The sequence below is a fragment of the Salvelinus alpinus genome, chromosome 17 (assembly GCF_045679555.1).
Source record: "Salvelinus alpinus chromosome 17, SLU_Salpinus.1, whole genome shotgun sequence".
In the NCBI taxonomy this organism is placed as follows: domain Eukaryota; kingdom Metazoa; phylum Chordata; class Actinopteri; order Salmoniformes; family Salmonidae; genus Salvelinus; species Salvelinus alpinus.
In genome coordinates this window covers 11,838,830-11,850,203 of record NC_092102.1, presented here as the reverse complement: position 1 = coordinate 11,850,203, position 11,374 = coordinate 11,838,830, and the positions used below count along the sequence as shown (strand labels likewise).

The 11,374-nt window shown below is 42.3% G+C and overlaps 1 protein-coding gene across 1 annotated transcript; it reads right to left on the bottom strand.

Moving 5' to 3' along the window:
- Nucleotides 1-4,753: 4,753 nt before the first annotated feature.
- Nucleotides 4,754-10,494, bottom strand: LOC139542155 (keratin, type II cytoskeletal 8-like). Its single transcript, XM_071347245.1, has 9 exons — nucleotides 9,972-10,494; nucleotides 8,002-8,210; nucleotides 7,224-7,284; nucleotides 7,030-7,125; nucleotides 6,561-6,725; nucleotides 6,254-6,379; nucleotides 5,886-6,106; nucleotides 5,728-5,771; nucleotides 4,754-5,596 (listed from the first exon to the last, which is right to left on the bottom strand). The coding sequence occupies exons 1-9, from the start codon at nucleotides 10,383-10,385 to the stop codon at nucleotides 5,322-5,324; spliced, it is 1,611 nt and encodes a 536-aa protein (XP_071203346.1). The 5' UTR covers nucleotides 10,386-10,494; the 3' UTR covers nucleotides 4,754-5,321.
- Between the last annotated feature and the right edge of the window lie 880 nt (nucleotides 10,495-11,374).

Sequence of the window (11,374 nt, the reverse complement as noted above, 5' to 3'; positions counted from 1 at the left end):
AATTAAGGAACTTCACAAAAGAAAACGTTATTTTCTTTGTATTTTATTACTTTAACAGAACTTTCCTAAAAGTTCTAAAATGGTTACATTTCATTTACATTTTGGTAATGTTTTAAGAACGTTCTCCAACTGGTTCGACATTGGAAGTGTTCCCAAATAGGTCAGTGAACCTTAAGAAACTACGTTCTTCTGTGGGAATTTCAATACTTCCGCATAACGTTTTCTGCAGTTATGTTCTCAGAACATTAAGAAAACTTTCCATGAAAACCACAAGAAGACATTAGTAACATTCAAAGAATGCTGTAAGAATTTTATTTAAAAACAATATACATTCAGTTCTTATCATCAACAAAACTCTCTCTATCCTCTGTTGGCTGACACACTAATTGGCCACACCTTATCTTGTTTCATTTGAAGTCTGTTTGAATAGACTAAAATTAACAGCTTTAACGAGTCACGCTAGCTCCATCCTGGTGGCGCAGTGGACTAATTCCATGGACAGAGAAAAGAAGATCATAGGTTTGAAACTCACTGATGGCGTGCCACAATAAAATATAAATGTTTTTGCATGATTAATGCCGAAGCAAATTCATTTCCATTTGTCCTACAGTATCTGTGCTTGGAGATCAAAATAGTTAACCTAAGCTAGCAGTGTTATTAAAAGTCTTATTTAAACATTCAGTGAATGTTTTAAGGGAGATATTGAAAAACATTTTGTTCACAACATTTAGAGAATGTTCATTTCCGTTCTCAGAACGTTAATAAATCGTCCCAGGAAAACTTTCAGGGAAACATAGTAAAACTTTTTCAGAACCTCCCCGCCTCCTAACATTTTTCCCAGAACAGGCTAAATTTTCACTTTCGTTCTAAGAATGTTTAAAAAGTGTTCCGTTTTAATGTTCAAATTACGTATGGCTTTGTTCCCAGAACCAATGGGACACCAAAAACATACGTTCCCACAACTGGGAAGAACCATTTGAACAGTTTTCTACTATAACATGAATGTGGTGCTTTACATTGATCTAACAATTCATAAGAGATATAGGTTGGAGCACTGCATGCCAGAATGTATGTTTTATGCATAGTAAATACATGATATGTGCACTCAGGCTGCATTAGCTGGCCATGTATCTCATTGGTATCAGGCCAGCCTACTTAAGGGAAAGCCCACCTAATTGATAATGTCATAGTTTTGTACATGTTGATTCATTTGTATTTTACATGTAGTATCACACCACTTCAATTACAGCATTCTGAAAAAGGGAGTGGTCAACAGCCTATGAAGGAACATATCAAGGTGTTGGGTGATGAGGAGGAGTGAAGATATTGTTATACTATGCTGCCCCCTAGTGAGCAGTGCAAAATAACTCAATCTGACTTCTATCACAGAGTACACCACATTTTATACTGCTCCCTCTACTGGCTGAGAGGACGTATTGAGAGCGCTTTGTCTCTGGTAGGCCTTCAACTACAGGTAACTGCCAAAATAATGGAAACATTTGTGTAAATAAGGGATACAAAGTGAATTGAAAGCAGGTGCTTCCACACAGGTGTGGTTTCTGGGCAAATTAAGCAATTAACATCCCATCATGCTTAGGGTCATGTATAAAAATGCTGGGTAGGCCATCATTTTTTGCTTACCATGGCTATGCCCCCATAGGATAACAATGCCCCCATCCACAGAGCACAAGTGGTCACTGAATGGTTTGATGAACATGACAATTATGTAAACCATATGCCATGGCTGTCTAATGGTGTTCCATCCCTCCAATAGAGTTCCAGACACTTGTAGAATCTATGCCAAGGTTCATTGAAGCTGTTCTGGCTCACGGTGGCCCAGATACTTTATGTTGGTGTTTCCTTTATTTTGACAGTTACCTGTATGGTTTCTTTAAATTACATTTTTGACAGTCATTCAAAGTTTTTGTGTTCTGAGCGCAAATACAATTATTGCATATCTAGGCTGCTAGTGGTGAAATGAGAATATAAAAAAATATATGTTTTTTGGGACATGTTGTCTAAAGGCTTCTTAACTTATCTGGGATATGTGGGACGCTAACGTCCTACTTGGCCAAAAGCCAGTAAAAATGCAGAGCGCCAAATTCAAATAAATTACTATAAAAATCACACATGAAAGACACCAAATGAAAGCTACACTTGTTGTGAATCCAGCCAACATGTCTGATTTCAAAAAAGATTTACGGCAAAAGCACACCAAACGATTATGTTAGGTCAGTACATAGCCACAGAAAAACACAGCCATTTTTCCAGCCAAAGAGAGGAGTAACAAAAAGCAGAAATAGAGATAAAATTAATCACTAACCTTTGATGATCTTCATCAGATGACACTCATAGGACTTCATGTTACACAATACATGTATGATTTGTTCGGTAAAGTCCATATTTATATCCAAAAATCTGAGTTTAGGCGGGACGCTACTGTCTCACTTGGCCAAAAGCCAGAGCAAATGCAGAGCGCCATATTCAAATAAATTACTATAAAAATCGAACTTTCATTAAATCACGCATGAAAGATACCAAATTAAAGCTACACTGGTTGTGAATCCAGCCAACATGTCAGAATTCAAATAGGCTTTTCGGCGAAAGCAAACAATGCTATTATCTGAGGATAGCACCATAGTAAACAGAGAGAGAAGCATATTTCAACCCTGCAGGCGAGACACAAAATGCAGAAATAAAAATATAATTCATGCCTTGTTGGCACTCCAATATGTGCCATAAACATCACAAATGGTCCGTTTGTTCGATTAATTCCGTCGATATATATCCAAAATGTCCATTTATTTGGCGCGTTTGATCCAGAAAAACACCGGTTCCAACTTGTGAAACTTGACTACAAAATATCTCAAAATTGACCTGTAAACTTTGCCAAAACATTTCAAACTACTTTTGTAATGCAACTTTAGGTATTTTTTTACGTAAATAATCGATAAAATTGAAGACGGGATGATCTGCGTTCAATACAGGATTAAAACAAACTGTAGCTAGCCTTCTGGTCATGCGCCTCTAACAAACAGGACACAACAAGTGACCCCGATTCAAAATGGCCATACTTCTTCATTACACAAAGGAAAAACCCTCAACCAATTTCTAAAGACTGTTGACATCCAGTGGAAGCGGTAGGAACTGCAAGAAGGTCAATTAGAAATCTGTATTCCCAATGAAAATCCATTGAAAAGAGAGTGAACTCAAAAAAAAAGAAAACTGAATGGTTTGTCCTCTGGGTTTCGCCTGATAAATAAGTTCTGTTATACTCACAGACATGATTCAAACAGTTTTAGAAACTTCAGCGTGTTTTCTATCCAAATCTACTAACCATATGCATATCTTATCTTCTGGGGATGAGTAGCTGGCAGTTGAATTTGGGTATGCTTTTCATCCAAACGTGAAAATACTGCCCCCTATCCTAGAGAAGTTAATGCATACAGAAAGGAAATGGAAGCAACGTTGATTCAACCAGTGTGTTCCCAGTGGGTCATCACTGCATTCAGTCTAGGACATAGACATGTATGTCACTGTGTTACTCGTACTGCACGACACTGGTGATTATTTTGGTGTTATGCACAGTAGAAGGATGTGCAATATATTATCACAGCCCAAAAAAGGCTTGTGTAGAGGTGTGGAGTCATTTGTTGGGGTGCTGTGTATATCACCTTCAACTTGTGTCCCTTCTCCTTTACTACCACTGGATGCTTCTATGTCCCTTCCCCATTTTCACTTTTACTAACGTTGGGCTTGCTCGACATTGCAGCCGACAGCCGACTGACTGATCTATAAAGAACCTTGCATAATAAATAACTACTCTTTATTATATGTAGATCAGTCAGTCACAATTTACCCATGGTTTTGATTGTCTTGAACAAAGCCATTATCTCCGGGGTTTTATTTTTACACCTTTTTCCTCCCCAATTTCATGGTATCGGTATTGGTATTGGTAGTAGTTACAGTCTAGTCTCATCGCTGCAACTCCCGCACGGACTCAGGAGAGGCGAAGGTCGAGAGCCATGCGTCCTCTGAAACACAACCCAACCAAGCCTCACTACTTCTTGACATAATGCACATCCAACCCGGAAGCCAGCCGCACCAATGTGTCAGAGGAAACACCATACACCTGGTGACCTGGTCAGCGTGCACTGCGTCCGGCCCGCCACAGGAGTCGCTAGTGCGCGATGAGACAAGGATATCCCTGCCGGCCAAACCCTCCCTAACCTGGACGACGCTGGACCAATTGTGCGCCGCCCCATGGGCCTCCCGGTCGCGGCCGGCTGCGACAGAGCCTGGGCTCAAACCCAGAATCTCTGTTGGCACAGAGTGCAGTGCAGTAACTTAGACCACTGCGCCACCCGGGAGGCCCCTATCTCAGGTTTTTACACTGACTTCATGACATCGGATGCTCATTTATGTGTGCAAGCCAAGTTGGGAAATTCTGAGTGACAGGGTTGAACACAGCTCATAATTCTAGATTACGCAATCATGGCTGCCATATTGGAATTCACAATAAAAACGTGTTTTTATTTAGCTTGGCAAGTCAGTTAAGAACAAATTCTTATTTTCAATGACGGCCTAGGAACAGTGGATTAACTACCTTGTTCAGGGGCAGAACGACAGATTTTTACCTTGTCAACTCGGGGATTTGATCTTTCAACCATTCCGTTACCAGTCCAACGCTCTAACCACTAGGCTACCTATATGCATACAGAATCAAGACGAGAAACTCAGACAACCCAAGCAGTTTCCAGTAAACACATTTAATTGTTTGGTAGCAAAAACAGCACCTCAGGCAACAGTACACTGTGGGAAGCTTCCTTGGCGTCCAATAGAACACGACAGGGAAGTCATGCACTTCTACTTAAGCCTAGCAGACATTTTAGACTAGTTGACCAAAAACACGGCTGCTGCACTGTTACATTCACACTCACTCTGAGCAACACTACTCATGAACACAACGTTATCATCCGTTTCATGCAACTGAACTCAGAGAATGGCCCTCTATACAGTTAACAGGGTTGCATAGGTTTGGACAGAATGTACTACAAGTTGCAACTTATGGTTTTGCTTATTTACTTGTGGTGTAGCAAACTGCAGGCATTTTGTTTTAGTACAGAATTAGAAAAGGCAAAAGACATACAGTATGAACAAGAAAAATATTATTTGGTCCCTTTCAAATCTTTGGTTGGATTAAAAATGTTTATTGCTTAACAGCCACATTTATATTTCTTCTCATGTAGCATTGTTTGCCTTTCACTTGAATTGTTACAATGGTGAGCAAGAGAGTAGACAAGGGGGCATTATCCAGCCGCTCAATCATCCACCACTTCAGAGGACTCAGAAACAACTTTGCCATCCTTGGTCTCGATCATCTTGATGACAACACTCTTCTTGTTCTGGGTGGTGATGCTGGTGCCGCTGCCACCGCCGTAGCGGCTGCCGCCGCCGTAGCCGCTGCCAGAGCTGTAGCTGCTGCCACCGCCGTATCCACTGCCGTATCCACCACCGTATCCGCCGGAGAAGCCACTGGAGTAGCCGCTAGTGTAGCTGCTGTTAACACTCTCAGAGGGGAAGGAGTTGTAGCTAGCTGTAAGGTGACACAGAGAGAGACAACAGGTGAGTAGGGGCTGGCTAAATATGAATATCAAGATGTTATGAATGCACCACAACACATAAGTGGAAAACACAGGGTTTTATTTGAAGAAAGCAGGTACTTACAGCTCTGTTTGGTTATGTTGATGGACTGGATACCAGTTGCTAGCCTGGTGGTGAAAAGAAGACCCTTTTGAAAATGTATGTTTTTGGTAATAAATGTCCATTATCTTCTATTAAGATTACACTGTACTTTCAAATTGATGTTTCCCATTTCCGCTCACCTGTCTTCCTCTCCTTCCAGCAGTTTCCTGTAGGTGGCGATCTCAATGTCCAGGGCCAGCTTGACGTTCATCAGGTCCTGGTATTCCCTGATCTGCCGGGCCATGTCCTGCTTGGCTCTCTGGAGGGCATCCTCCACGTCCCTGATGCGGAGCTTGGCGTCCTTCACTGCTATCTCCCCGCGCTCCTCAGCCTCGGCTATCTGGTTCTCCAGGTTGGCACGCTAACAGAAGACAAAGACGCAGCATGTCGCTACTTCTGCTCTTTATCAAATTGATAATGCCGTTGAAAAATACTCTATTCTGTCAACATCATGTGGGTCTACATGCCACCAATCTAATTCTTAGCACAGAGATTCTTTATTGTGTACCTGTCCCTTGACGGAGTCGATCTCAGACTGCAGCCTCTGGATCATACGGTTCAGGTCGGAGATCTCTGTCTTGGTGGATCTCAGGTCATCCCCATATCTGGTGGCAGATGTCTGCATCTCCTCATACTAAACATCCAACAGAGGAGAAAGTGGACGGTTTGTTGGTAATTCATGGTTAGTGTGGAAGAACCACGTGACATCAACTTATGTTCATTTGAACCACATACACGGTACTGAAAGGCTATAAGCAGACCTGAACATAATTAAGTGGCCAAAGGGAGAAAAATATTTAAGCCCATTACTGTACCTTGCTCTTGTACCATGTCTCCGCCTCTGCCCGGCTCTTGTTGGCGACGTCCTCGTACTGGGCGCGCACTTCAGCCACGATGGCATCCATGTCCAGGTTACGGCTGTTGTCCATCTCCACCACCACTGAGGTGTCCTTAATCTGGCACTGAAGCTCACGCAGCTCCTGGAAAGAGCGAGAAGGAAAGAGAGAGAAGGTGAGAGAGACCATTAAACACTTGGCCTATTGCAGACAAGGCTTTCAGACGTCTGCCTTCCCCAGAGATAAAAACCCACCCAGATTGAGTCCATCAGTTTGACATCAAAGTCCAGATACCAAGCAGATCCATATGCCATAACTTAGTGAATAAATAAACTACACGCAAATACATCAGAGCAGTTGTTGGAAGCCGCCAACAACACAACTGGTTGTAATGAATGAGTGTCTTATTAACAACTGAAGTAGCTAAGCGATGAGCTCAGTGCCGTACCTCCTCATAGATCTGCCTCAGGAAGTTAATTTCATCTGTCAGACTCTCCAGCTTAGCCTCCAGCTCAACTTTGTTCATGTAGGCCTCATCCACGTCCTGAGTGGAACATTCACAATCAATATGTTACTAAGATGGCAAGATGACAATAAGAGAATGACAGAAAAACGAATGGGATCCAAACTTAAGTTACTAACCTTCTTAATGAGCACAAAGTCATTTTCGCACTCTGTACGCTTGTTGATCTCGTCTTCATACCTGAGAAGAAGATACAGAGCAATTGTTAGCTTTTTTCTGATATTCATATATTCAAGATTACATTTGATATATTTCTATGTCATAATTATATTGTAACTATTTATTATGTGTTATTATAGTTATATAGGTAATGTACAATTTTCACACTAGGGGGCATGAGTGCTACGTCCACAACAAATATGCGTCTGGGAATTGTTTTCTGCTGTGGTATCTTGACTCCATGCCAAACTTGTGTGGTGTTTCTTTACTTTGTGCTTTTTCTCCTAAGGACATAGACTGCTTAAATGCTCATATAATTTGTCAGGACTGACACACTGATGTGTGCGCCATGATGCAGGTGTGTGACATGAAGCTGAAAGACATCCAGCTCTGTCATCTAAATGAGTTTCACCTCCAGATATATGAAATAGAATGGTCCCTCCAGGAAACGCTTATTCAATGGAGTAATCCCTATGATATGAAAACAATTGACTGCAGTTGGGTGTTGTCCATCCATAGTACTGAAATGACCTATTACTGGTGTGTCCTGTATTACTGATTAAATCAAGAACTCCATGAAACTCCCTTTACTAACATGCATTCCATGACCTTATCTCTACAATGGTGCTATGCACTGGGATAGAAGCCTAATCACAGCATTTGCTGAGAATGTGGCTGAGGGTCTGCTAGGTAAAAGGAGTAACATTTGTAGTCACTTCTTCTTGAAGTTTAACTCACTTGTTCTTGAAGTCCTCGACCAGACCCTGCATGTTGTGCAGGTCAGCCTCCAGCCTCATCTTGTCGTTACCCAGGCCGTCGAGCTGTCTGCGCAGGTTGGCGATGTAGGCCTCGAACATGGCATCAATGTTGGAGCGGGTGGTGGTCTGTCCCTGGAGGAGACCCCACTTGGTCTCCAGCATTTTGTTCTGCTGTTCCAGGAAGCGTACCTATGTGTAGAGAGAGGGGGTAGATGTTTATTCATTTGATAGGCACACTGAGTTTATCATATTATATTGTTGCCTTTGGGACTTTTTCTGTTTTTATATGAGAGAATAAAGAGAATAATATAATTTTTGAATAAAAGGACATTAGGAACTTTGATGGTGGGCTAACATGACTCATCCATGACAATCATGTCATCCTCATTAAATTAGGGTGTTTATTGCTTCAATTAGTGTTTGGAACTTGTACGGACAGCTGCCTCTGTTTTCAGGATAGACCTAGCAAGCTGTTTTTCCAAGGAAGCTATGACGTGCATCCTGACAAGAGGCAGAGGGGGCAGATGGAAAGAGCTGGTGATTTAGGCTTCCTTCATGTTTTCCTGTTTTAAAAGGGCAAGGTCGGGAAGTGGAGAAAAGAGAGGAACAGGACAAAGTTATAGGCGGGGCTTCATCCAAACGGCTAGAATGTAAATATTTGATTGCAGTATACAGGTAGGTGTAATGGGGGAGGGGGAGAGCATACAGACTGACATGTTGGCTCACTAACAATAGGGTGAGAAAATAGATAGATGGCTGTCAGTGGACAATGCTCCTGGCTGAGCCTCAGGTGAGATCAGGAATTCTCCTAAAATGGCTGCGTCAACTGGTATTGGTTAAGAGTCAATACTTAGAAATAAGTATAAAAGGGAATTGTTATCACGATAAGAAAAGAGAGTCTATTTGCACATTTTTATTTAGTTTCTTTGGAAACATGCAGAGGTGAAATCTCTTTCTGATTAGTGTTGCTCCTTTTTATGTAATCAATCCACTAGTGTTAGCTCGAACATGAAACCAGCTGCCCTTTTAAAATATTAACCCACTGGAGCAGCCTACGCATGTGGGACAGATAGGCCAGTAGAAAACCCAGAAAGAAAACGCCCCCCAGGCATGAATGAAAGCAATATCAAACATTGCTATCACTTGTAAATGTTATCTATTGATGTTAGACCGTGTTCAGATGTTGCCCTCCATCTATCAGTATAGGCTACCCTATCAATGAACTTCACTCCATTGTTCCAAGACTTGTTAGGAATGTGAAATGTGCGTAAGCATAGCAATGATGGTGATGACCAAATGCTCCTGTCTGTGTTTCAGGTGTATGACCTTTTTTGTCATGTCATCCAGGGTAGCGGCGGATCACATACACCCCTCCGCAGGGTCAGGGTAGCCATTCCCAATGTAAACCAGATCACTAGCTATGAGCTATACTCTAACCAGAGACAGACACACCCTTCTGTATAAACTCTCTCCCCCACCCCACCCTGCTGCACATTTGTTATTCATCACTATAAAAGGACAATTACTGCAAAACCATGAGATGTGAATTCTTGAGAACCCAGGGAAAAATGATCACAATTAGTTAGTTTGACTGTATCTGTGCATTGTTCAGTAACAGACTTTTCGACATTTCCTTCCCTTTTCCAAACTCATGAGTTTGCTTGTGCGTGTAATCAACCTAACATACTGTAACAGAGCTCTAACGGCGTGTACCAGCATTACACAACGTGGACTTTTCTATGGATCTTCTCCGTTGTTCCACATTCATTACACAACAGACACCTCAGCATTCTAATGGCTAATAGAGATAGATTCATAAAATCCCATAGTACATGACTGTCTCTACTTCACTTTTACATTTTCTGGCAGTTTACAAGCTCCAGGCAAACTACATTGTCAGATATCTTTCATAGGCACAGAAAGACAGACAGACAAGTTACCAGGACTGACCTTATCAATGAAGGAGGCAAAGCGGTTGTTGAGGCCCTTGATCTGTTCTTTCTCATGGGTGCGGACGATCTGGATGTTGGGGTCGATGTCCAGGTTAAGGGGGGCAAGCAGGCTCTTGTTCACTTGGACAGCAGTGATGGGGGCATGAGAGGCGCCACCCATCCCCATCCCCATCCCCAGGCCCATGCCACCTCCATAGGCAGAGGAGCTGGAAATGTAGCTGCCGCCTCCACCACCGGCACCGAACCCACCTCCCATGCCTCTGTTGGCCCCTCCATAGGAGCTGCGGGCGCTGTAGCTCTGGCGAGAGACCCCCTGGCTGGGTCCAGAGTAGGACATGCTGCTAAAGCTGCGAGGGGCTGCCCCGGAGGAAGAGGACTTGACTGTGTAGCTGGTGGTTTTCCTGACCGACATCCTGGCTGGTCTTGAGTGGTTGGTGAGTGCAGGAGAATAAGGGGGAGATAGAGTGGCAGGTGGCTTGTCTGGAGTACTGGGGAGACCTGAGTGGATAGACAGAGAATTAGCTACAACACTGGTTTTAAGAGCCTCCCTGGTGGGAGGGGCCAATGGCTAACTCTCATTGGCCAGGCCTCTGGGTGAATGGTAGGAGAGGGAGGAGTTGTGCAGTGTAACAGAACACTTTTAGTTTCTAACACAAGCCCACGAAACCGTAACCTGGGTTTTGGAGCCTGTTAGGAAAAACACAATTTTGTTGGTATTTTGGGGTGTTTTTTCCCGTGATGGAGGTACGGGATAGGGGCTGGGGCTTTAGAATAACTGTTAGAATGTGAAATCTGTGGTGAAATATGAGAGCAGTATGTCCTCAGCAGGCTATTGTGTAAACAGATCTGATGTCTTGTGTCAGTCCTTACCCTGCTCCTCGCTAAACTTTCTGATCTATTTATGTTGTTGTATGCTCAGGTATTATTGTATTTGAGTAAGTTTGGATGGTAACACTTTACATTAATATAAGGCTTTCTAGGCTTTATAAGTAGATTGTTAATCATTAGTTTAGTTTAGGAATCAATAGTAAACACAACACATAGCAAATTGGTTTAAATGGTGTGATTTTCTTACTAATCACACTATTTGCCAAGCATCAAAACATCAACCACACAATTTCAACCAATGTCTCACTAACTGTTTTCTACAGATTCATAATGATCTATAAGTAATAGTGTATCAACTGACTTATGAACCCTTTTTAATATATTCATCTGTTTTTCTGGAATGAATGTTGAATGTCATGAAGTTAATCAGCCTCGTATGAACTTTGTTTTACCTTTTCTTTAGCACTCCCTCAGCTTATTCAAATTGTCATGTAGTTGAACAGCGTCACCTCTTAGCATACAGTTGAAGTCGGAAGTTTACATACACTAAGGTTGGAGTCATTAAAACTAATT

Bases quoted from the DNA above. Each gene is read 5' to 3' on its own strand.
- LOC139542155 (XM_071347245.1), bottom strand. From the start codon at position 10,385: ATGTCGGTCAGGAAAACCACCAGCTACACAGTCAAGTCCTCTTCCTCC. The intron at 7,126-7,223 runs GTTAGTAACTTA...TGTTCCACTCAG, and splicing joins ACTTTGTGCTCATTAAGAAG to GACGTGGATGAGGCCTACAT. The intron at 6,726-7,029 runs GTACGGCACTGA...CGCTCTTTCCAG, and splicing joins TGAGGCAGATCTATGAGGAG to GAGCTGCGTGAGCTTCAGTG.